Consider the following 26,787-nt stretch of genomic DNA (forward strand, 5'->3'; position numbering starts at 1 on the left):
TTACAATGCTGAGAAAAATGTTTTATTATTGTAACTTGACCATAAGTTATTGTTTATGAAAGTTACATAAATGCAAGCTGATCATCTTTAAAGCCTCAAAAAGCCAAATATAAAGCACAGAAAATACATTCGATTGAAAAAGATACTGACATAATTCTACATGTTATGTGAAAGCCTGGGAAGAATCATTGCAATAATCACTCAAAGTAATATTAAAGGTAACACAAGAGATGTTTGGTCTTATATGTCAATTTAACTGTAGAGTGTCTACAATAATAGGTCAGAGCTAAAGTACATTTGTAATTTCTAACAGTAAAAAAAAGTTTGCAAATACTCTGTATACTTCAGTGAAATAAGAAAGTTGATCAAGGATAAAATGTTGGACAGCCTTATCAACCAGGCCACTTTTTAAAGATAATTTTTCAGGGTAGCTAAAATGAACAACAATAAAGGCTTATACATGTAAACCGAACTGTTATACTAGGGCCAGTACAACTGACCCTTGAAGAATGTGGGGCTAGGGGTGCCTGCCCCCGCGCAGTTGGAAATCCATGTAACTTCAGTCGGCCCTCCACGTTCATGGACTCCCAACCTTTGACAGAAAACTCTATTTTAGTCCCCGGTGGGTTCAATCCATAGATGCACAACCTGGGAATACAAAGGGCCAACTGTGTATTTATTGGGGAAAAAACAAAAACAAAATGAAAATAAACAAAAACCGTATTTAAGTGAATCTGGCAAGTTCAAACCCGTGGTGTTGAAGGATTAACTGCATTTTTATTTGTAGAGTCTGCAAATCAAAACAGAACAAAGAATCACACGTGGGCACTGGCAGGAACACGCCACATCTCACTTCACCACCGCCACTATGTGCTTCTTCTTCTCCGACAGGATCGGCACCGATCCGGGCTTGCTATGTTTGAGGCGATTCACTTCCCTAGAGTAAGATGAAACACACACAAATTAAGCGACTTTACAAGAAATCATCCTAAGAAAACTTTTTCCAAAAAATGACAAGGCATTTTCTTTCCCTGGAAAGCTACTCATTGAAAAAGGAAAGTTTTCACAATGAGATTAGGTAAAAAGTAGATAGAAAAAACCATTTTTGTTAACCTAATTACTTGCTACTTCTCTTATTACAAATCAGTCTCCTTTGTAAGTTAAAAAATGTGCTACAGTTGATAAAATATTTAAAAGGGACCTCACCCCAACATCTATTCAAACATTGCAAAAATAATAATCATTTATATAGTACAATTTAAAAAAAAGAAGAGCTCCATTTTATAATTTCTATAATACTTTGCATGAATTCAAGAACTGCAAAGACTATTTCACAGGGGAAATAGTCGTGGTGCTTTAGTCAAAACTGTTAGATCTGAATGTTGTGATGATGAAGCATATTAGAAAAATTTTTATTTAAGAAATGTGCACTATGAGTTCTTTGCACATAATACCTCTAAACTCTAGCTACATTAGAAATCACTTTTAGGAGATCACATGGAGGGTTATCAGCAGAGATGGGGCAAGGGGAGAATGGGGAAAAGGTACCAGGAATAAGAAGCATAAATGGTAGGTACAAAACAGACAGGGTTAGGTTAACAATAGTATAAGGAAATGGAGAAGTCAAAGAACTTGTATGTATGACCAATGGACATGAACAAAGGGGGGAGATACTGGTGGGAGGGCTGCAGGGCAGAGGGGAATAAAGGGGAGGAAAAAAAAAAAGGGACAACTGTAATAGCATAATCAATAAAATATACTTAAAAAATAAAATAAAAAATAGAAATCATTTTTCAAAACATTATCTATTTCCATTAGTCCTCTAGTATGAGCAGAAGCATTTTCTTATTTTGATAAAAATAATTTTCATTGTCCTTTTTTCCCCATTGTCTGTCCTTTAAACATAGTCTCAAAAATAGGTATTAGAAATTCTCAAAATCTTATATGGCTGTTGCTCCCCCTTTATTAGGAAAAAAACATCAAAGTATAATAGCACATAAACTATTCCCTTGAAAGGCAGGTTTTTGGTTTGTTTTTGGTGACACGGGAGGGCAGGGGGAGTTAGAGAAAGGTACTGAGATAAGAGTCAAATGGCCCAAAACGTACTTGCGCCTACGAGCCTCTTTCATGACGCGCTGTTCCTGAATCTGACTGTAGATAGATTTTGGCAGATGTCGGTGACGAGCGATACGTTTTATATGAGGATGATACTGAAATTTCTCCTTCAACTTCTGGTTATAATCTTTGGCTGCCTTTTCTCGTGATGTAAGCTGAAAAAAAAAAAATGTATTTTGATATTTTAATCAATGGTGTGTTCTTTGTTTTGTTTCAGCATAACAAAGCTAGGAGGACCTAAAATTTCCCCCCAAAACTACACTTTCATGACACGCAACCAAAAATGCCAATGTAATTCTACCCTCTGCACGGTTCCGACAGCAGCACCAGTCCTGCGGGCCCTGGCTCCGCTTTCAGGCAGCACGCCCATAATGCAGGCAAACACCAGCAAGGAAAGCAGCTGTGCCAAGGGGAGCAGCCTATGTGGACACTGGGCTGGACCCCCCTAGGCATAAACAACATAGAGAACCACCTAAATTAATCACTGAATTTTTTATTTGTAGAAATAACTACTGAAACAGAAAAGATTAAGTGTTCAGTGACAACAAACTCACAACTATCAACAACTGAACCTAAAAAAAAATAAATAAATAACCCAACAGCAAACTAAGCAAACAACTAGAACAGGAACAGAATCACATAAATGGAGATCACATGGAGGGTTATCGGCAGGGAGGAGGTAAATGGGGGAGGAAAGGTATAGGGAATAAGAAGCATAATTGGTAGGTACAAGATATACAGGGGGAGGTTAAGAATAGTATAGGAAATGGAGAAGCCGAAGAACTTATATGTACAAGCCATGGACATGAACTAAGGGTGGCAGGGGTGGGGGTTGTACAGGGCTGAGGGGGATAAAAAGGAGGAAAAAATGGGACAACTGTAATAGCATAATCAATAAAATATACTAAAAAGAAAAGATTAAGTGTTCAATTCAGTAACAACTAGCCTTGGTTAAACAATGTAAAGGATGGTAAGATTAGAGGAACATTTAATGATGAAGTGAAACCAGGGCAGAGAATAATACTTAGCAATCAGGAAACCTAAAATAGAATTGTCTTTAATTACTGCTTATCATCTTGTGATTTTCTACCAAGGCTAAGCAGAAAATAAATCACCCTTAACCTTTCCTTCTTAAACTTAATGTTTCTGATATAAACACTCTGTATGTTTCTTAGATAAAACATGAGACATTTAGAAAAACATCAAGAACAAAACAAAAAGAGCCATAACTCCACAACCTAGAGACAGCTGGCCAATGATGATATTTCTTACATTTTCATTAAATCTTTTTGAAGTCTGAAGCTTTCTGTATTTTTTTCAAGTGTTCACTGTGTCTAATATTAAAAGACCCCACAGAAAACTTCAGCCTTTAATCTGCCAGGTTACTCTCCAAAGAAATAGGTGTTCTAAGTTCTGAGCTTCCAGTCACTATATGGCACCCTACCTCAAAAGAAGTGCAAAGAATCAAGAAGGCTCAAATTACTAGCAAACATCTGAATTAACCAAGGCTTCGGAAGGTGCCTTCGACACGAAAGAAAGTAAATTTCAGTACAGCCTTGTGTGTTTTGGTGTTAACATTTCTTTTTATTACAATTATGCCGTTTGATGAAAATACCTAAAGCACTTGAAATAAATTTTCCTTACAATATAGTGATATCCAATAAAATTAGATGAAAGAAAATGAGGTCTCTTACCACACCCAGTTTTTCAGAAGCATTAGCTTTCCAGAGACGAATGTTCATTTCATCAGACCCACACATGATGTACTTGCTGTCAGAAGTCCATCTGACACAGATAACATGTTGCATTCTCTTTGTGTGATATACTTCCCTAGGGAAGAGGAATGAAGTTAAAACCTTTAGGATTCTGGTACACATTTTCTTGAACCACTGCCTACCAAGCATCAGAACACCATTTTTGAGTCCTAGGAGACTATAAGAGAAATTAAAATTCATTTTAATGTATTTTTATTGAATCAAGCTAAAAAGATTCTATGTTATATGCCAGGTAATGAAAAAATTATTCCTGTCCTCAGAGAAGTTACAATCCAGTAAGAGAAATATAAACAATTTAAGCAAAACTAATACCCAGAAAAGTTCACAAAGTAACTAAAGGCATATAACACAAATAAAGTAAGTTGAAGCTGAAGAATTTGTAAAAATAAGATCTGTATTTTTTAATAAGCATCCATCCACCCTACAAATCCATTCTGGTCAACCGTCATCCTTTCCTTTTTTAATTTTACAGGAAAACAAGATAAATGCAATGGAATTCAAAGAACACATCCCGGTATGTTGATCCCAATATCTGATTTTTGATTTGGCCAAATTGTTTAAAAAGCTTAATTAACTGAAGTGAGAGTTGATTTAACACGTGTGAAACGAAAGGGAGGGCTAGAGAAGTGTCTGATGAGTTGATGTAAGAATCACTTAATAACAGAGAGGTCAAATACCAGTCCTATTTGGAAAGGCTGTGAAACATGCTAAGTGAATTCACAGAAGATACTATATTGGGAAGTGTGAAGAAGAGCATTAAAAAGCAAGTAAAAGACAAGGCCAGAAAAAAAAAAATGAGACTTCTGGAGAAATAAATTTTCCACAATACCTGGATTAAAAATGATTCAAAATGCAGACGACTTGAGAGAAAGGAAATAAGCTCAGCACACTGCACAGTAAGAGAAACCTATACATGATGACCAAATCCGAGTCCATCTCTACAAAAGCATCTCTGAGGTACACTCACAAAGCTCGTCTTCTACACTGTTTCTAAGAGACTGTTTTGAGCTCTTGAATGAATTACTTTTAAAAATGGGGCAATGGTTAGAAAGAATAACCTATTAAAATGAAAATAGATGAGACAATGCTTATTCTTATCCTCCCAATGCTCTGCTTTTACAAGACTCAATTATTACAATCTCTACATATTTAAGAGGCCCCCTTTTTCCCCACAGCCATGTAGCAAATTTAAATATTAGGAAATTCAATCAGGCATTAGTAACCATTAAAAATAACCTGTTCATATATTAGACCACTCAAGCCCAACAGTTAGTCACTTAACCAACTTAGAATCCTTCTCACTGGCGAACTCTGCAGAGTTTTAAATTTCTAGGTATGTTTTTGCTCACACATGTGACAGAAACTAATTGCTCCATGTGAATGCAATTGATTTAATCTTGGTTGCTTAGTTGTTAATATCGATTTAATTGTAGTTTTAAAAACAATCTACTCAAAGTTTACTTTAAAAGTACTCTTGAACAATTTTAAGGTCATTCAAAGGAAAATACTTTTAAGACACAGATCATTCAAAGCATTGATGTCATCTGATGTCTGCCCTGACAGGAACCTGCAGCAGACCACACAGAATCAAACTAGAACCAGCTTTCAAGCAAATGAAGGCAAAGGTCAGAGGGAATGCCACTTATATCTGAACCCAACGGGAAGTAAGACATACTATGAATCCTCCAAATGACACCAGCAGACAAGTCCCTGAAAATGGGGTGTAAAACACATCACGCCGTATAATTTTAGAATAATGTGAGCTCTTTAGCTAGATCTGCATTTAGTTTTCCACATTAGCTTTGGAAAAACTCAGACTGAATTTAGCTACTAGGCCCTTGGGATTACAGGTGCCTAAACAGTCCCATTTCTTACTTTCTTTACTATTTTGTCTTATGTGTGTCTACTTACTCACTGGAAAAATACTGTCCTACTACCTTTGGAAGTTCTGGTGTGAAGAAATGATGAAGGGCCACATTCTCTTGATTCTTAATATTTTCCAGAGGTGAGAAGAATGTAAACTATTAGCCCTGCCTTGGGCCTTACTGAATAATCCCAACCCATTCATGACAGTTTGAATGATCCCAAGTCAGTTGCAACAGCCATATAGAAACCACCACCAGGAGTTCTACAATGAAGACGACGGAATGAAGATTTGGGAAGGGAACGAATATCAAAGTCACCAAACACTCCTATCAGCATGCTTTTGACTTAATCAGATACACAGTGATAATGACAATTATTTGTTGGCAATGAATGATGATACATTGTGCTTTAGGAATCCACATGGCTTTCTCAAATTTAAGAGGAGAAAAGTGCACCTGTGTAAGTAAAAACACCAGAGAGAGAGCAGCAGACTGGCTGCGACCAGAAAAGGTACGGAGGAACTCTCAGCAGGAGTCTGTCTGAAAGATCTTCCGGTTTTGGTGAACACAGGGCTGGGACTAGGGGGAGGCAAATGAGGTGCCTGTAGAGTAAACTCTGGAAGAGGCCCTGCTCTCAGGGTTGTGCAGGTGCAGGGCCGGCACCTGCACTGCCCGTGATCCTGCACCCTCGGCGGCACCAAGTACTGGCCCCACTGGAACAGAAAGACACTGAGTCAGAGGAAGGGCACAGTGTGCCTTTGAAAAGGAACAGCATTTTTTCAGAAGCTTCAGAAACCTTCAGCACTGGAGAAACTAGGCTAGTTATGATTAAGAGTAATGATTAAAATTCTCATCACTGCATTAAAATGGTAAGATTTCTCTACCATGTTGTAGTAACAATACCAAACTAAATGTTCTCTAGATTTTTTTTTAAGTGAAGGAAGGGTCCGAGAGAAATCCTCTGCTACCCCGAATTTTTATGAAGCCGGGTGCACTGTTTCACCAGCTGCACAGTGTTGTCCTCTAGCGCGGATCATCCCCTCCCACCTTCATCATTCGGGTTCTTTCTTGTCCCCGATTCTACCCATTTTTGTCCTCTCCTTTTCTACTAGCTCCAATCATTCCCTGTTATCTTCCACCAAGGCCCTCTTCTCCCCCCACTGAACTACTGTAATTCCATCAAGCAAAACCAGGCCATTCAATAAACCACACACACACACACACACACACACACACGCGTATATGCATGTATCTATTATGTATGTAGGTGTGTATATATATATATATATATATATATTTTATTGTATTTTAGAGAAAGTACTTAGACTTCCTTTTGAAATTTCCAGGTTATTAATATGATTATATTAAAACTGAGGTGGTCATATCTTCAAGTTTGAGTGACGCCACTATAATCCCGTAATTATCATAATTTTTTATGGGTAAATCTCCTCCAGTTTGCTTGGATTTGCTTTGAAGATGTTTCCAGGAACACATATATGACCTTACTGAGGATTAAGAAGAATGTGTATAAAAGTGCCGTGTAAACCAAGAGGCTTTACACAGGGGCCTGTAAAGCAAGAATCAAGTGCAGTGAAAAGTACCCTCAAGAACTTTAAATGTCACAGTTTTCTTGTAACCTACCTCGATACAAAAACATATGATGTAATACAATATAGACGTGTAAATGTAGACACATTTAGTAATGTATATATAATATACAATAGGGAGCCACGCCGTAGGAAACACACCTTCAACACTGGAGCCACGTTCGGCGTGCTGACAGGAGAGAGGCACGGCTGGGAATTCCTACCCCCACCTCCCAACTACTCCCGGCGCGCACGCCTGCCAAGTGGGACAGAGGGACAGTGGTCCTGATGACCAACAGTCCACTCTTCTGTATTTTTAGCTCAGTCTATAAAAGCTGAATGTGAATAAATAACAACAACAAAACGTATGGTATTATTATTAATTGCTCTTAAACTGTTTAAGGGAGAACTTACCTAAGTTATTTATTATCAAATTAATTTTTTCCCAAGTTTAATGTTTTGGTACAATGATGGATATACGTCATTTTATACATTTGTTCAAACCCACAGAATGTACTACACCAAGAGTGGACCCTATGGTAAACTATAGTTTTGGGGTGACTATGATGCATCAATGTAGGTTCATCCTTGGTCACAAATGTGCCATTCTGGTGAGGGATGCTGATAATGGGGGAGAAGCCAGGGATGTGGGGGAGAGGGGGTATATGGGAAATCTCTGTTATCTTCTCAATTTTGTTATGAACCTAAAACTGCTATAAAATAAAGTCCTTATTTTAAGAAGTTTACCAAATAGTTCTAAAATAAAAGGCTTTGCCCTAAGGCAAACGCTAAAATTTCATAGCAACAAATTATATAAGCACAATATCCTGTTTAATGAAAGGAATGCCCCGCAGGCTGATGTTTTGCCCCAGATGATACAGTGAAAGTTGGTACCCAAGTCCCACCACCAGGGTGTGAGCCCCATCATATACACACAACAAAATGACCTTTCAACAAAGATAAATGATGATTGAGGCCAGGAAAAAGTAAATAAAAATCAATAGTTTCCTGGTAGTGCCATACCTGCTTCTACTTTTGTCCACCGGAAAGATTCGAATGGACTTATCAAAGCTAGCGGACACGAACTCTTTCCCAGTGGGAGAGTAATCCACATCCAGCACGGCAGACACGTGATCCATGTGCACCATCACAGGCGTGTCCAGTGCGCGCATGTCGAAAGTATACAGGCTGTAAAAGGGTTTCCAGTTGTTAGACACAAACTTCTATAACGCGGCATATGCACTGCTAGGGGACACCCGTGAAGGTGACACCGAGAGCTAAATAATGCACATCTAAAGAAATAGCTCAATTCTTCACACAGCAAGTAAGAGATAGGAAAAACATCTACTGTTTTTATTATTCCTTTAAGATTACATTTACACACTTTCATCCTTATAAACACAAATCTCCTTGTAGAAAACAGGAATTTCAAACAAGAATACAAAACTTACCTTTAATTCCACCACCCAGAGAAAGTCAGCACAGTATAATTATTTCTAATCTTTTTACCATGAGAATTAAATGTATACTTTTAATAAAACTGAGATATTATATAAAGCTCTGTATTCTGATATGTCATATAGCATATTATAAACATTTAACCATTAAGTAATCTTTGAAACTATTTTAATGGTTGCATATTTAAATGAGTTAAAATAATTTATAATTTGTTTAAATTCATTTATTAATAAGTAATTCTTAAATGAAATGCCAATACTTGAATTTTTGACACTTAATCTTTGACTGAATGAGCTGATTGTAATTAAATCTGGACAGATTCCTGCAAATAGGTTTATCAAGTCCAAAGGCATGAGCACTTTTGAGGCTTTTGAGTTGACTGATTTTTAACAAAGTTGCACTAATTTATACTCCTACCAGTGATACATAAGAGTGAGCACAGCTTTTCAAAGAGTGTACTAAAATTAGAAAACTATACTTTGTGCACAACTGGTAAAAACAATAGCTGCATGACTGCTGAGGTTTAAAAATTCTTAATGAACAGCTGAAAGAATAACGAGTGCTTCAAATGAGCCAGTATGTACAATGGACAACAGCAATACGGTGTTACTGTGACCAGGTTCCTAACATCAAAACACTTCCAGACGCTAAGATTAGTGAGCAGAAGTTTGACAATAGGATATCTACATAATTTCAAAGTTATCTCCCCCAAATATGTATTAATTACAAAAGGGAAAAAGAGAAACTTTACAGCAGACAAACCTGGCAGATACCACCTTAAGTGATCAAGGTTAATGTCCCCGGTAATGAGACACACTGACATCATGTAGCACTGATTCCATGCACCCAGAGGGCGTATCGGTTCTGTGGCAGTCTTACCAAAAATGCATCACAATGAGAAACATCAGTTAGGCCCAAATTAAGGGCAGTCTACAAAATAACTAACAAGTTAGTTCTTCTCCAGAGAACTCAGGTCATGAAAGACAAGGTTAGATTGAGGAATAGTCAAAGGCTGAGCAGACTAAGGACCCACGGCAATCAAATGTAACAAGGGATCCTGCACTGGGTCCTAGAACAGAAGAAGAACATTAGACTGGTGATGGAATAAAGTCTGTAGTTTAGTTAATAGTACTGTATCGATGCTAGTAAGTATCATGAGTATCAGCTACCTGAAGAGCCACGGATTTTGTAGGCAGATGTTTTTAGTTTCTGTTGAAACACATATGGTTCAGTCATCATACGGCCTCCATTAGAGATCAGCCAACTTTCTCCGTAAAGGGGCAGATAACACTCTCGGCCTTGTGGGCCACACAGTCTCCACTGCAACTGCTCAGCTCAGGCACAACAGCACAAGAGCACCCACAGTCAGCACGTAACTGAGTGTGGCCATATTACAACAACCCTTTACAAAAACAGGCAGCAGGCAGGATTTGGTCCACAGGCCAGAGCTTGCAATTCCTTGTCCGTGTCATTTTGAAAACTGAGAACACTTTTCTAATGAAGCTCTTCTCCAACTTGGGAAACAGTGTGTGTGTGTGTGTGTGTGTGTGTGTGTGTGTGTGTGTGTGTGTGTGTGTGTGTGTGTGTGTGTGTGTGTGTGTGTGTGTTCGTCGTTCTAGCAAAACAAAGGACAGTTTTCTCACATATATGAGGAAATTCTACATAGGAAACATGTTTCATTAGTTAAACATACAATTGAGCCATTTCTGCCAAAAATAAGTTTTAAGGAGGGAAACTTACTTATAATCCTCATTTGCTGCAGTGAAAATGAAAGCTTCCATGGGGTTCCAACAAAGGGTATTTGTTCTCATATCTAAGATGACCTGAGGAAAGAAGCATACACTAACCTATTACTATGAAGTCAATTCCTCTAAAATAAATAGATTTCCCACTTTACTTCCTTTGCTTTTTTTTTTCCATTGATTTAAGCAAATATTTAGTAAGTACCTATTATGTGCTCAGTGCTCAGTGCAACAGGAAAAGAAATCAATTAATAATTGCTTTCTGAACACATAGGCAGCGTGGTAAATAGTGACCAATGTTTAATAAATAGTCCCTTGACCTCAAATAACTTAATAGTATAATCAGAAAAATAAGACATATATAAAAAAGTTAAAATATAAACAATGAAGCAGTAAATACTTATCAAATCAGAGGCAAAATTAATGGTGAGCTTAGATTTAAAATAAAGAAATTTCAAAAGACAAGCATGACTGGAGCTACCCTGTGAAGAACCAGTGTATTACAGAGCTTCTCAACAAGAACATTTTGGGTAGGTCACCCTTTTGCTGCATGTGACTGTCCACTGCAGGACGTTTGGCCTCCCAGGCACCAGCCTATTAAATGCCAGTAGCAGTCTCTACAATGCCCCTCCCCCAGTCCCTAAAATACACGTGGTGAGAGAGTAAACTCTGATAGAGAACTAGTACCTTTAGGAGAGAAAAGATACAAGAAACACTGACAGTCTAGTAGACAGAACAAAGAAATAATAGCAAGTGGCACTTCTGCATCCATCAAGGGCACCTGCATGTGACAACCCCTATTTATATGTTGCCTTGTGACTAAAACAAGTAAATAAATGGAATACACACTGGGACCAGGTTTTGGAGGCCTTGAGAGCCAGGCTACAGCTCTTTTCTTCAACCTAAAAGTATTGGAACACCATTTAAAAATTGAGAATGGAGGGGCAGGGTTCAGAAACTATTACTTATTAAACTAGTACTTCACGTTGGCATTCTGCAAATTCCTTAAAGTACCATGTTTTATTCTCACCAATGTGCTGCAAGGTTGTTACTAATATCACCATTTTACAGAAGAAACACAGATTAAGTTATCCACTTAAAGTTTAAAACCAAAGTTCATGTAGGATCTTCCCAGGATATGACATGAATGAGTAAAATGATAAAAGTTGTACTTTGGGAAGGTTACCATACTTATGAAATTCAGACTTCAATGAATATACTCTACTTCCTTTAAGATTTTATTTATTTATTTTTTTAGAGATGGGTAGGAGAAAGAGAGGGAGAGAAACATCAATGTGTGGTTGCCTCTCAGGCACCCCTACTGGGGACCTGGCCCGAAATCCAGGCATGTGCCCTGACTGGGAATCAAACTGGCGACCCTTTGATTCAGAGGCTGGTGCTCAACAACTGAGCCACACCAGCCAGGGCGAATATATGCTACTTCTAAGATTTCTAAATTTATTACATGTTATAAAGTGATTTGAGAACAACAAAAATAATAAAGCATTTCTTTTACATGTGGCCTCTTTGACAATAACTCGTGGTACGTCAGTGACGTCTAGCCCTCCTGTATGCTCACAGTTCTTCTATCAGCACTCCTCTCTTTACCAGCTCTCTTTACTCTCTACCAGAGTTAGCCTAAGGACGTATTAGCTTTGAGAGCCAACTCCTGGAATGACTGCTCTGCGCTATTGGGAAATCTGCCACTTTGAGCAGGACAGTGTTTGTCCAAGCAAAACGCCAAACTAGTACCTGTCAGCATGTAACTAAACAAATAAAGCTGGTTACACAACTTTCTGGAATACTTTACGTGCCGTATGATAATCAGGGGGCCCGAAGTGAAGGGACGCAATACTTTCAATTAAAAGAACTTTCAATCTGGTAAGTACTAACTATCAGCATCATGGAAGCCACAGAGAAGACTAGGATCTGGTACTGAGTGGAAATGCAGGTCTCCAAGAAGTAACGGGAGCTGAGACAATGCCACTCTGATCACTTTGCGTTCTAACAACATCTCATGGAGAAAAATTTGTTTTCACTCCGAAGAAGCACTTGCTCCTATTCTGTCACTCAATCTACCAAGGAAGGCAGTAACAATAGTATAAAGCAGAAGCTAAACTGAAACTCACCTTTTTCAGAGGAGTAGCTTGCCTCATATCGTATAGTACTATATTCCTGTCAGAAGCACAACTCCCCAAGAGAAATGTCTAAAAATAAGAAGAACAATCGCCAGTTAAAGCCAGGCTTGGCAGCAAACCATGTCCATTCAGTGAACAAATGATTCAATTACCCTTAATGTTTACGTTTAGGATGCAAAGATATAAAAGTCCATTTTAAGAGGATACAATAAATCACGCATAATCTCTTCAACCTATATATTTTCACTGTTAAATTCCCATGTGTGTTTTAGATGCCAAAGATGATAGTGTACAAATAAGTCTGTACTGTTACAGAATATCCTTTACTTATTCATTCTTCAACTTTGATCTGTTTTCTGTTTTTCAGTGTTATAAATAACGCTTCAATAAACACTTTCGTAAACTTAGTTCTTCTCTTTCTACGGATAAAATTTCAGTAGTGGCATTACTGAATCAAAAAAAAACATTTAAAAATGTATTGCTTTTGGTATTTGGGGCTAATTGTTTTCCAGAGAATTGTACCAGTATACACTGTAATGTGGGAATTTATCAATTTTACTGCAACCGGCAGCATTAGGTAGTGTCATTTAAAAGTTAATATCCACATGGCAACATTTTCTAATTTTATAAATTATTACTTTTATTAGTAGTTAAACATGTCCTCAGGGAATATTAACTCTCTGTAAATTAGGCCTGTCCTTTGTTTGTTTCACAATGTTTCAAATATTTATTTCTAAGTCAGTTATGAATGTGCAAGATACTTACATAACCCTTGGTGTTTAGTGAAAATAAGCCCTCTAGCTACAGTGGAGCCTTGAACCCTACTCTTTGTAGTGCCGTTCCTCCTCACTCAGGGCTCCTGACACTAATTAACTCCTGGCTTCTGCCTACTAGTGACTTCCTATTGCAAGAGTAAGAGGAACAAGACTGACTGACCAAGTATCTGTATGGCCAGCTCCTACTATGTGTGTGTACACAGTTCAAATAAAACATCACCATGATCCTCAAAACTCTTCCTTTAAATCACTTCCTCTCTGAGACTCTCCTACTTAGTGACTCCTCTCAACCTTTCTTGGTGTTTCATTATATCACCTCAAGGTCTGACCAGTGTCCATTCCTAGGTATAAAGACTTTGATGTAAGCAAAGCAAAAATTCCACCTGGGCTGAAAACTGACTCCCTCACTGTAAAATGTGGCAATGCTTAGTATAAATGCTTGGCTTTATTAGAATTCTAGGCTTCAATATTTTAACAGAAAATTTATTATTAATAACTAGAGGAGACAAATACACACCACTTGTCCACAGCAACATGCCCTTTCCATTAAGTTTAATACAGGATGAGACATGCACACCATCTGCTTTTACCACTAAGTCAGTTCATAAGATTAAAAAAAAATAAAACCACACACACAGCTGAACAAATACAGTTATTACCCAGGCAAATTTGAAAACCATGGTTGTCAGGTCATCACTAGTGATTACCACTTTAGAATTGCCACAGCAGTTCTCCTGACACAAGTGTTCACCAAAACACAGAAACAGAAGATCTTCCCTCAGAGAAGGAGAAATCAGTATCTGTCTGTTCCTGTTTTTTTTTTTTTTTAATTTTTAAAATTTACTGATTTGAGAGAGAGAGAGAAACATTGATCTGTTGTCCCACTTACTTGTGCATTCATTGGTTGCTTCTTGTATGTGCCCTGACCAGGGATCGAACCCACATCCTTGGCATAAGGGGACAATGCTCAACCAACTCAGCACCCAGCCAGGGGCTGCTTTTTTGTTTTTTAAATAGTAATAACATCACCATGTTAAACTTGAACAGCACCTCCTAAAGATATTCACATACATTATCACATTTTACACTCACAACAAACCTGTGAGGTACACTGAAAGATATAATTAATCTCATTTTAAAAATAAAGAAACAGAGAGAAAGAGTCTGGATTGTGTAAGGTCAAAGGCACACTGGCAGTAGGTTGTACGCTAGGGGCAGGAAGAGTATCCTCTGACTGACTTCCCAGAGGCACTACAAGGTCAGGCTCACATCACAAGGCAGCACCTCACGTGCCAATACATTATACAATTTTTGTACCTTGCCACTTTGACTTGGCCTTTCTACCCTCCTCTTGCCAGCATGGGACTCCCAGAGTATAAAACATGCATATCAGGATTTTCCCTTATACTATCTAACATGATAATTTCCCGATAACTTCTACAATCAGCTTACACATACCGCAATTTCCTTTTCTTTCTATAGGAAAAAGCATCTCTACTCAGTCTTCCGGGCAACGAGTTCACCTCTAGTGACACATTCAGAAAAAGCTCCTGAGACAATCTGGAGTCCAAGGGCTGGCTTAGCAGCAGGGCAGCCTCTTTTCCTAAGTCCGGATCTGACTATGAAGTAGTAGCCTATCTCCAACTCTTCCCTCACACCTGGAAGAATGAGGAGTCACAACGTATACTTCTTAGAAACGAAAAATGTAACTATTTATCATGATGTACAGTAATCAAGCGTATTTTCAGGAAGCTCTGGTGCCCTTGCCACTTACAAATAAATACACAAAACAATGCTCAATTCTCCTTCTTCTGACCTTCGAGAGAGTGAAAACCAACACTTCCCTGAAGGTACCATGATGGACTCTGTGGCGCATGAGTGCTGAAGACAGTGGTCAAGCTGAAGTGTCACAGCACAGGGATTGCGTGAATCCTACCCCCAAGCCTCAGCACACACCCTCCTCTAGCGGTATCACCGGTATCCGGGACTGACCCGTGGACAAATACGTTGAGATCTCATCAAAGGTGTCAGAACTCACATATAATCTGGAAAATTGACCAAAGGCCAGAAACACAATGAAAACTCAGAAAAACTGTTATCACATGTTTAAAAGTTTCCTACACAGAGGTGAAATTATTAAATAATAAGGAAACAATGAGTAAAATATATTTCAGAAAGAAACATTACCTCAATTGGGTTAAATTTAACACTACATATACTGTCGAATCCCCAGGTCATTGAACATATAGGGCTGCTTCTTTGTTCGTCCCAAATGTCTACTTGCTGTCCACATGTGGCAAAAACAGCTTCTTTCCAGTGATGATCAATGCCCGTATACACTGTCTTTAAAAGCAGAGAGGTTGTCATAAATGGGTCTTTCGTTACTACTTCAAGTCTATAGAATAATATCTTGAACATATTTATCTACTCTCTCTTTTTCTTTTTCTTTTTTTGAGAAAATCCCTGTTCACAAAGAACCTTCTTTGAAGCCCTTAAAGGAGAAAACAGTACCATAAGGAGTGATTCGGCCAGTCACACATTTTGGGAATAAAAATATTAACATGGGATGCATTTAGTTAAGTGTGAAAATGTATCACTGAAGCAATTTTTAAATCATCATTGGATTATTGAAGGATCTAATGAAATACAAAACTAATTTCTAAAAACTTCATTCCACATTTACCATGTGAAGTACTGACTCCCAGGACAGAAACACATAGATAACAAGTGGATTAAAATTTAGAGAGAAAAATAAAGCCAGTGAGGGTGGACGCTAATATTGTTAAAAGCAATAAAATCTTGTAAGTTTGATATCATCCACTTAAAATAAGTGATTAATCTAGTCAGGTCCAAATTAAAGTCCGCCTTTGTACTGTATCGTAAAAGTTGTTTGCCAAGCAAGTAAGAGGGAGCACAGGGTCCGGCAGAAGGCAGGGCCGCTTGAGTGTGGTTGGCCAGGTGATAAAATGGGCGTGACTGTTTATAGTTTCAAAGGTTTTGTAATAAAAAGGGGGCATTATGTGTGCTGCACCCTGTATTTAGCTAACACTTTAAGCTTTTCAGGACTCTTAGCAGCCTCTACAGGTTTTAATTATCTTCTATTCATAAAGGCAAGTCCCACAAACTTTTCACAATTAGAATTGCCTGTACCACAGAGGAAGAGGTAAGACCAAATATTTCAAAAAACTTTGGGAACTTCTAGAGAAAAAGCACTCTCTACAAGTATGAAGCAACTTTGTTTCCGACATTACCAACAATTGTTTTACCACCTGCAGGTTATTTCCACCTCATACGCATCATACCCCACCTCCATGTCCCTTTAAGAACACTGAGAACTTCTTGAAACCTGAGAAGTAGAACCTGAATATATACTAATAGTGAAATAACAAAGTGGGTTTAAAAAGGCATTTTTAAAGATTAAATCTAATTTTACAATTTTGCCTGCTATCAAATGTAAGCATTATAAAACCTGGGTAACCAAACATTCTGAATTATACTTAAGCTATAACTAAACCATATCATCTGATTTGCAGACTAATAAGAAATGTAAATGAGATTTATACAAAAAGCATCACCGTATTATTACATTTCTTCATTTCTTAAAGGATTCCTTCAAGCTAGACAGCCTAAGCTTTGTGTAAGATCTATGACAATATAAATCAGACAGAAACTGACGCACTAATTTTTCTGATCTTTTTACCTTACAGATGTCTCCCCCCAGGCCTGTGCCAGAGAAATGTCTCCTGCACCCTCTGGCTAAAAACAGCAATTGAACCCAACTACAGAGAACACTGAAGAACTGTTCAAATTCTTTAGCTGCAAAGGACCAAAACTGCATTAAATATTGATTAAAACAGGTCAATTATTACAGTCTAAAGTCTTTGATTTCTTATTTATATCTTTTTTCAAAATACAATTATGAAATAATTTGAAAAGAGAAGATTTTTAATAGACCAAGCATGGGTCAACTTATTTTTGTACCTTTCCCAGTATTGTATGCAGCGGTTCTTCCTCTTCCCCGAAGCCTGGTCCGTCCATTTTCCACTGCTTCACAGTTTTGTCATCACCAACCTAAAACATTTATTATGGTGATGATAATAAACCACAGTTATAAAGTATACACTTGCCAACATATACATCAAACTATAAACATCTCCAGTTTTAAAAATAACACATGATATTTGTCCAGTATAATTATTCATGCATTTATCTCACCTTGTTATAAAGATCTATAACAAATACATATAGTACATAAAATTAAAAATAAAACAGTACGAGTAAAGTGAAAGAAAATGAGAGTAGGAACAAAGTTAGGTCATATCTAATGGCAGAAAAATGCATATTGCAATAAGGATGGCATTTCAAATTATAGAGAGAAAAACAGATTTCAATAAAATGATCTTATGATATCCGGTGATCATTTAAAAAGCTGAACTAATTTGATGCCTGACATAAAAATAAAACGCCAAATAATTTCAAATATGAAAAATAAAAAATAAAAAAAAGAACTAGAGAGGAGACATTTTTATAATCTTAGCATGAATAAAGTCCTTTGCCTGACACAAAAGTCCAGAAACTAGTGAGTTGAGGGTTTTCAAACGGAACTACAGAGCTCCGAGGCACCCTAAGAATTTTTCAGAGGTCCACGAGGTCAAAACTATTTTCAAAATGTTAGTACAGACCTCATGTGCCTTTTCACTGCACTCACAGATGTACAGATGGTAAGAAGTAATGATGGATACACCTGTTGGCACCTTAGCTCAAATCAAGGCAAGACAACAGGCTACGGATTTTTAGACTTGGGTATGTGGCAGATACATTCAAGATATTACGTGAAACAAGCTACAAAACAGAATGCCTAATATAACTGATTTGGGGTTAAAAACATCACATATTTATCTGTAGGAAGAGCATAAATTTAGCTCTTTTCTTGCAGCAAATTCAAAAAGGGAAACACTTCCTACCAAACAATTCATAGTGTTTGTGACATTAGAATAGGGTAAGTGGTTAGGGGAGAAGTTTGGGTACTAAGGTCAGACAGGAATTTCTTTTGTTGAGGATGCTAACAGGCAAAAAGTATTTATTAATACGGTTATATTTTATTAACAACCTGAATCTAAGCTACTGGCATCACACCAAAACTCAATTTTGGAAACCAGTGTTGGGAGCCAGTAAAATGTAATCAAGGTACAAGGTCTTGGCTGATCTGGCTTGACCCAATGGAATACTTTAGCATTTATGGAAGACAGGATAAACTTTCATTAGGAACACCCTTCCTGAAGACTGTTTCTGTCAATCAAGCTTTTGATAAACAGTGTGTGCCAGCTCGAGACTAAACCTCCTTGTAAATGTCTAAGCTACTCTATGCGAGTCTATTGCCTACAAGCCTCCGCAGCCCATCAATCCTGAGAAAGGTTTAATGTCTTGTAGAATGGAGGAACCAAAGAAGAATCTGCCTGGCTAAAAATACCTCATCTCCAAGTTGAGTAAACTGAAGAAAGACCTGTTGATACCACAAAATGGGATATTACAGATACTATGAAATTTAGGTAATAAAGGCTTATCTTTTGCAACATTGTACATTAAACATTTTTTGAAACATTAAGTGCTCAAATCATGCCAGTGTAAGTAGTTTTCACATGCGTCTCATCTCTAGTCAGGCACATATTACTTAAAAATATCTAAAGGGAGAAATGAATAGTGAATGTAAAGCATTTTCAGCCTTTATTCATTTTTAGGCATTAAAAAAGTAGTAAATCCTCTGGCTGGAATATTAAACTACTCAGTATACCCAGAAGAAGACCCAACTGGAAGAAGTGTAGCTGCAGTCTGCTCCAACTTCCCACCCAATTCCTCCTACAACACACATGTGTGTACGGGGCGATGAAACTTGTCTGCACCCCTCTAGTGAAAAGCTACTAAATACTCCTCAATGTAGCCTATTTCGGTTTTTGACAGCAAGTTTTTCCTTACTGTTACCATTAACATCTATTCCTAAGTTCCCATATGAAACAACTAGTCCATTTCCCCTTTCACATGACAATCTTTCGAATATTTAAAGGTAGCTCTCAGGTTTTCCACATGTCATCTCTTTCCTTCATTATTCCCTTGCTATCTGCTTTGCACCCAGCATGCTACTCAACTTGTTCTTTGAAAAACCACCACTGAATAAAGACCAAAGAAGATTTACAAGTTGGTTAGTGTGTATAAAGACACAAAAGATTGTACAGATAGGTCAAAACATTTGAAAAGATATACATCGAACTTCTAACAGTGTTACAAGTGGGAGAGTAGAATTGCAGGACCTTTAACTTTCAATTTTTTGCAGGTCAACATTCCTAAAATAGTCTCAGTCTTCATTCTCATCATCTGTCATAGTAGTTCACATAACCTACTATCCCTTCCTTCTGGGACATTAAGCTCATCCAGATTCCAGTTCTCTGGCTATTCCCAGAGTTTCCCCATTCTTAGGAGGTGGGCATCCTCCAAGGCTATTTCCCTGACATCTCTGATTTCTATCTATATTTCCCACCTCACTTCTCCCCAGTGATGCCACACCATGGCTTCAATAGTTATTTCTGTACTGATGCTTCCAAGTTTAATGCAGGCTTCCCTCCCGAGCCCCAGGTCTGTATCGGCAAAGGTCCAAGAGACATCTTCACTTGAATAGCGCGCAGCAGCCCCGCTCATCACACTGTACCCTTCCCATTCTCACTCTTTTCTACCGTTTCTGACACTCCTGGCTTCCCCATTTCTGTAACAGAAAGCACCGTCTTCTTAGGCACCCCACAGTTATCAAGCCTGTCAAACCTCCAAAATGTTTCTAAACCTACAGATTTTCACTGTTTCCACTACCCAGTGTTGACTCATCACTGCTTTACAAGATTATTAAACAGCCTCCAACTGTTCACTCACTGCTGTCAAATTAATCATGTCAAAGCACAGCTTAGATTTTTGCCATTCCCGTTAAAAACTTTCAATGACTCAGACATTTATACACCAATGTTGACAGCAGCATTATTCAAAAGCCAAAAGGTGAAACATCCAAATGTCCACTGATGAATGAATGGATAAACAAAATGTGGTGTATACATACGATGGAATATTACTCAGTCTTAAAAAGGAAAGAAAATTCTGACACATTCTAAAACATGTATGAACCCTAAGGACATTATGCTAAGTGAAGTCAGTCAGAAGAGAAGGGGAAATATTATGATTCCTCTATATGAGCTACCTAGAATAGTGAAATACGCAGACACAAAGTGGGACAGTGTTTTAAGGCCTGAGAGTGACAGTTTGGGAAGATGAAAAAAACCCAGAAACGGCTAGTGATGATGGTTGCACAATGGTAGGTACGTAATGCCACTGAAATGCACATTTAAAAATGGTTAGAATGGTAAACTTTATGTTACGTATACATTACCTCCCCCCACACACAATGATTTATTTCTTCAATGATTTACGACCCTGGTACAGTACAATTTATTCATTCCTAGCACTGAAAATCCTCCAGAATAAATAAAATACCTTTTTAGCCTCACCGTGCATTAACCCCACTTCTCAGCACCCTATTGAATAGTAGTTCCACTATTATATTACATAATTACTTATTTAAAAATTACATACAAAAGCATGGGGAGGGCTGGATTACATAAAGAAAACTAGTACTTTTCAAGGTTTTAGTAAGTTATGTTGCATTGTGAAATTCCAAAAGAGCCCTGGAAGAAAAAAATAAACTCAGAAAGTATTCAATTAGAGCAGTCTTATACATGTTGAAAAGAGTTAATAACTTAATTGCATTATACTTACAGTAAAAAAAGAACTCCCACAGAAACGGGTACATATCCCTCGTACAAAACCTTCATGTGCCTGTATTGTACGGACACAGTTTCGTTTGGTCAGGTTCCAGATTCTAACCTATGATAGAGTATACCAGGAAACGTCAGCAAACGGCAAATATAAAATGTTCAGGCACAGGAGTACTACATTCCAAGAAAAATAAATTCGACACTGAAAAAGCTCTGACTCACTCTACCAGACAGCTAAAGGCAAAATCTTCTGGATTAAAATAATGCAATCATTAAGAATAAGTATACCAACAAGCTGAACATTCAATCTGTTAAATACTCTATTGATTCCAGTTTAAAGCATTTCAAAGCTTTCTCTCTTTGCCAGAGTGGGAAATAAGTGTTGAATCATTACTAACATCCTGTTACTAATAAAACTCACACTGAAAATCTTTATTATAAACATGTTTTATTATTTACTATCAAATTAGGCCTAAAGCTACTATTTTTTTAATTTCTTGGGTTTAGAAAAGAAGCAACAGAAGTTACTGAGCCTTGAGAATTAAAAGAAAACAACATAATAATGAAATCAAACCAATTAAAACTCACAGTACCTCAAAACTAAAGAACATTTGTAATATAACTATTTTTAGTTTAAAACACCAACATTTAGCGTGACACTTGCCTCTCCATCACATGCCCCAGAAAGGACAGTAGCCAGGCTCTTTGGATGCTTTGCCAAGCAATTGACTCCGTCTCGGTGACCATCCAGGGAAGCAAGGAATGGCTTTGCAAATACCCGTTCCAGTTTGGTAGCATTTAAAGCTCTTACGTATTCTCGTGGAACCTCAAAAGGATGTAAGGTTGGATCATAGTTTCTTGGAACTGAAATAAGAATGACTCCTTAATAAAAACAATTCACATTTAATATTTCTTGTGGTCTTCCTTAGCTAATCATTCAACTTGTTATTCAATGGGACACTGTTCTATGCCTAGCACTGTGAAGAATACAAAAGTAGACCTTTTGTCCAGAAACCTTTCCAAAATTGCCAAAAACTCATGGAATGCATATATTTTGCAAGACTTACACCCTATATATATACACACAGCTTTTCCTTTTTAAAAAGATTTTATTTATTTATTTTTAGAGAGACGGGAAGGGAGGGAGAAGGAGGAGAGAAACATCAATGTGAGAGAGAAACATTAATCTGTTGCCTCTCACCCACCCCCAACCAGGGCCCTGGCCTATAAGCCAGGCATGTGCCCTGAGCAGGAACTGAACCTACAACCCTCTGGTTTACAGGAGGACACCCAACCCACTGAGCCACAACAGTCAGGGCAGCTTTTCCTTTTATGTGTCCTACTATCCCTTTTGACTGGTTTTAAGTGTTCACAGGCAGGGCTTCTGTTACATTCTTCACTTGTACTCCTATGCCTAGCACAGCGCCTGGCACAAAACGAGTATGTGATAAATGTTTGCCCAACTGAATTCTAAGCAACTAGTGGGGCAAGGAACATTAATCTCCAGTGCTAACTGCTGCAGTAACAGACAAACACTGTTGTGATTATGATTATAGCTACAATTTACTGAGCACTTTCCATGTTTGTTTACTTACTTAAAAAAGAGTTTACCATGTGCCAGGCACTCTTGCAAATACCTTATATATTTTTTTAAAGTAATTTTTAAGAGATTTTATTTATTTGTTTTTTAAGTACATTTTATTGATTATTCTATTACAGTTGTTCCTTTTTCCCCCTCCCCTTTATCCTCCTCCACCCTGCACCAACGCATACCAGCATTTGCCCCCCTTAGTTCACGTTCAGAGTCATACACTTAAGTTCTTTGGTTTCTTTATTTCCTACACTATTCTAAACCTTTTTTGTTTAGAAGTTGGATCCTACACTAAAAAAAAATTCTCTATAAGTTCTTGAGTTGCTGATATTGACAGTGCTATATTCAACTTTCAATCAAGCTTACGCATCAATCATCCTTTCTCCCCAGTGCCAAAACTTAAAGTCCTACTTATATTCTCCCAGAAATACTTCTTACTCATTTTTCCTTTTCGCTTCCTACCTCCAGTAACTTAGTTTTGGCCCATATTATTTTAAACGTGAACTACTGTATTATCATCCCTACTTTATTTAATAGCAAATTACACTATCACCAGATTAATCATTCTAAAAACACAGTTTTTTGCATGTTACTCCCATGCTCAAAAACTTTCAAAGGCTCCCTACCAAACTCTCGGTAGTCTTTGAACTCTTTTGATTGTGTGCCCCATTGGGAATGGAGTTTTTGAGCAGATCTCTGCTGCTCAACTATATATACACATATACACACACACAGAAATTATTAAGCAAGAGCATGTGATTAAAGATGGTGTTTTTTAAAAAAATCTCAATCTAATACTATTCAAAGGTTTTAATTACAATGTTTGGTTTTAATTGCTACTGCAGTTGCAAAAGATACAGGCAGAACTTGCTACTCCACGGTACTGTCATTGAGCACTCAGACATACCAGATCCAATTCCCCATTTTGCAGTTTTCTGGTAACAGATGTGAACTGCCACATGTCACTGTGAGCAGGTCAAAGAGTAGGAGTGCCTGAGTCAATGTGGTACTGTGCAAAGCAGGGACTACCTGCACTCCACAAGCAGATCAAAGAGAAGATACCCCAGGTTGGCTGTGTTTATTTAGTGTATTTAATTTTAGTCCCATCCGCCAGTTTTATAAAGGTTTTCTTCTAAAATATATTTAGAAAATTTCCATTTACTCTGATATCTATAGCTATTCCTACAACTATTGGGCATTTTAGTAATTTTAATAGTTAAAAAACTCAAAAAAGTAGCTCATTGTTTACCAATATTTATGCGTAGTCAAAAATTAAGTTTTTAGAGAAGACAAGTGAATTTCAGGACAAAATTTTTTTAAAGATGAAAACAGTTCTAAACATACATTTAAAAAATGATCTTCCATTGCACAAGATATTTTTTGAAAAGTAATCACTTCCTTACTCATCACTAAAATGGACACTGAAGTAGCAGGTTATGTATGTTTTTTAATAATAAAAATAAAAACTCCTACCCAGTATTCATAGCCACAGAAAAGTTCAGCACATTTTACAATGCTTAATTCATCATTATGTTCCACAACTCTTCTAAGAACTCTGCCATGTATTACCAAGGAAACTCTGCAGAAAAACAGATTTTTATGGCTGTCCCCCATCACTTTACAAATTATTATACAGATTCCTTTACTTAAAGTAAAATCCCCCCATTACTCTAAACTGTATATCATGTTGCACTATTCTAAAGGTAGAAGCAAACACACCTTTGTCAACCCCCTAGTCTTCGGATACCTCAAGTATCACACTCATCATGTGACTATTTAACATATTGCTGAAATGACAATACAATGTCAATGTCAGCATTATCTAAAGATTTACTTTTTAAGATAAGAAACATAAATTGAAGTATTATTTGTTTTTTTCTACTCCGCAATGAATAGCCCAACACATCAGTTTTAGAGACCTCTGACCAATGGAATTAATTTCAAGCTCCTTTCTGGTCTTCCACAATGTGGTCCCAACCTACTTCTCCAGCTTCATGTAATTTTTGAAACTCCAATTTTTGGCTCCAGCCAAACTGGTTTATTCATTGTCACCTAAAACCGCCTTGACCTTTCCCACTCTTCAGTACTTGTAGAAGTCATTTCTTCCCACCAAGAATGTACTCCAACTGTCATCCTAACCTGTCCAAACCCTACGTATGCTTTAAAAATACTCAGCTTAAGTTTCATGTCTTCTACAAAGGGTTTTAAATCACTTCGATCATTCCGACCTCTAAATTCATACATTCAGTCAACAAGTCAGTAAGTATACATGCAGCATCTGCTATTATGTCACAAGCACCGACGATATCACAGCTGTCAAACACATGACATATTTATGTTTTTCTCATACATCTGTACATTAACCAATGTATCAGAATAGCCAATGGAATTTTAAAAATACAGATTCTCTGATGTCCTCCCCCCTAGGTCAATGAATCAAAGTACTCAAATAAGCATTTGAATACTGCACAACATTTACAAGGAAATAATGGCTAAATATGAATAAAAGAGTAAAGGAAGACAGCAAATGTCTTCCTTACTTTATGTTTTACACAGCTCCAATACGTCTATTTTTCCATTTTGCTATTAACACCTCCATCATCAACTATAAAGAAATAGAAAGTTGTTATAAAAAAAAAAAGTAAGACCCTTAACACCAAGGTCAGGTAACTCATCACCTTCTAACATTGAGATTCTATGACTAGCCGGTCATTCACTCGCTCCTGCATTAAGAGAATGCCTGAAATGCACTCAGATTGGCAAGGGTAAATATAAGCTATTTGTGAGAAAAGTAATAACTAGCAAAACTAGAGAGGAAGATAGGACAAGGTTCAAGAAACAGAAACAATGTCAAATCCAAGTGACATAACCTAATGCATTTTAGAAACATTACCACCTTGTTACTTAATCTGTAAATATCTTGTGAGCGCATATTTACTTCGTAGCAATGCTTGCATGTATGCTGATAACCTCCACTACTCAATTAAAATGACGAAATATTGTTCCAGCCTCATCTTCTATCACTCATCCCTTGCTCAAACTCCGATAACACGGCCCCCAAGTTCACTTTTGCCTAAAAGCCTTTGAACTCTTCATTTAGAATAGTCCGTTCACATATGGCTGGTCCCTTGTCATTTAGATATCATGAACAATTATATGATTAATTCATAAGCAGTCAGCATGTTAATGAGGGAACAGGCCAATACGGCTAAATAAAACTCATTAACTTCATTTTAACAATTTCCAATTCCAAGAGTTGTTGGTAAGACTGATGGCTTTAGGTTTCACCTTTGTCTCTTCCTACATTCAGATGTTTGTAACTTTAAGAAGTAAAGTGCCCAGAAGTTAGGGCAACGAGAAAGGTTTGAAGAAGCCAGTTTAACTGTTAAACCCACGAGTTTGGCTCGTTCATGTTGAACTTTTCAACAGGAAACCGAGAACAATTTGAGAGAGGGGCAGAAGAGCTTCGAGCATTCTCCGTACAGCTAACTTTCCCACAAACCAGTAGACTTCAAAAAGGACTTGTGGGTTTTGAAAGGGCTTTAAAAGGACTTCAGGAGAAGTTATCTGCTACTCAGTCCCGTCAAGGCCTGATCTGTAAAAAGTTTCCCTTGGCGAAACGGAGCAATGAAAAGAACGAGACGAGAGCGCCGGTGTCCCCGCCAACTTTAGTGGGTGGAAGCCCAGGCCAGACCCAAGGCTGCAGGGCTCTCTACTAGCTTGTCTCACCTCTCTGTAAATCCAACTTGGTTTCGCGGACGTAGTGGTCCGGGTTCCGGCTCAGCATCTTCACCTTCATCTTGGGGGCCAGCTCCCGCGGACTCCACGAGCGTTGCCCTCCGGTTCCGGTTACCGCCCCCTCCGCCAGCACATGCTACTTCCGCCTCTTCTAGACTACTTCCTGCCATGTGACTTTAACGAAATGGAAACCGG

The 26,787-nt window shown here is 37.7% G+C and overlaps 1 protein-coding gene across 1 annotated transcript; it reads right to left on the bottom strand.

Moving 5' to 3' along the window:
• DCAF13 (DDB1 and CUL4 associated factor 13) lies at window positions 1-26,741 on the bottom strand. Its single transcript, XM_024572269.3, has 11 exons — window positions 26,584-26,741; window positions 21,928-22,127; window positions 21,265-21,372; window positions 17,437-17,526; window positions 15,643-15,798; window positions 12,671-12,748; window positions 10,540-10,622; window positions 8,365-8,529; window positions 3,810-3,945; window positions 2,107-2,270; window positions 1-937 (listed from the first exon to the last, which is right to left on the bottom strand). The coding sequence occupies exons 1-11, from the start codon at window positions 26,651-26,653 to the stop codon at window positions 850-852; spliced, it is 1,338 nt and encodes a 445-aa protein (XP_024428037.1). The 5' UTR covers window positions 26,654-26,741; the 3' UTR covers window positions 1-849.
• Window positions 26,742-26,787: the final 46 nt, after the last annotated feature.

The sequence above is a fragment of the Desmodus rotundus genome, chromosome 8 (genome assembly GCF_022682495.2).
Source record: "Desmodus rotundus isolate HL8 chromosome 8, HLdesRot8A.1, whole genome shotgun sequence".
NCBI lineage: Eukaryota > Metazoa > Chordata > Mammalia > Chiroptera > Phyllostomidae > Desmodus > Desmodus rotundus.

Excerpts from the sequence above, each read along its gene's own strand:
- DCAF13 (XM_024572269.3), bottom strand. The coding sequence starts at position 26,653 with ATGAAGGTGAAGATGCTGAGCCGGAACCCGGACCACTACGTCCGCGAA. Across the intron at positions 12,749-15,642 it reads TTAAATTTAACCCAATTGAG|ACATTTCTCTTGGGGAGTTG; the intron begins GTAATGTTTCTT and ends TCTTATTTTTAG. Across the intron at positions 938-2,106 it reads AAAGAGGCTCGTAGGCGCAA|GGAAGTGAATCGCCTCAAAC; the intron begins GTACGTTTTGGG and ends ATCTTACTCTAG.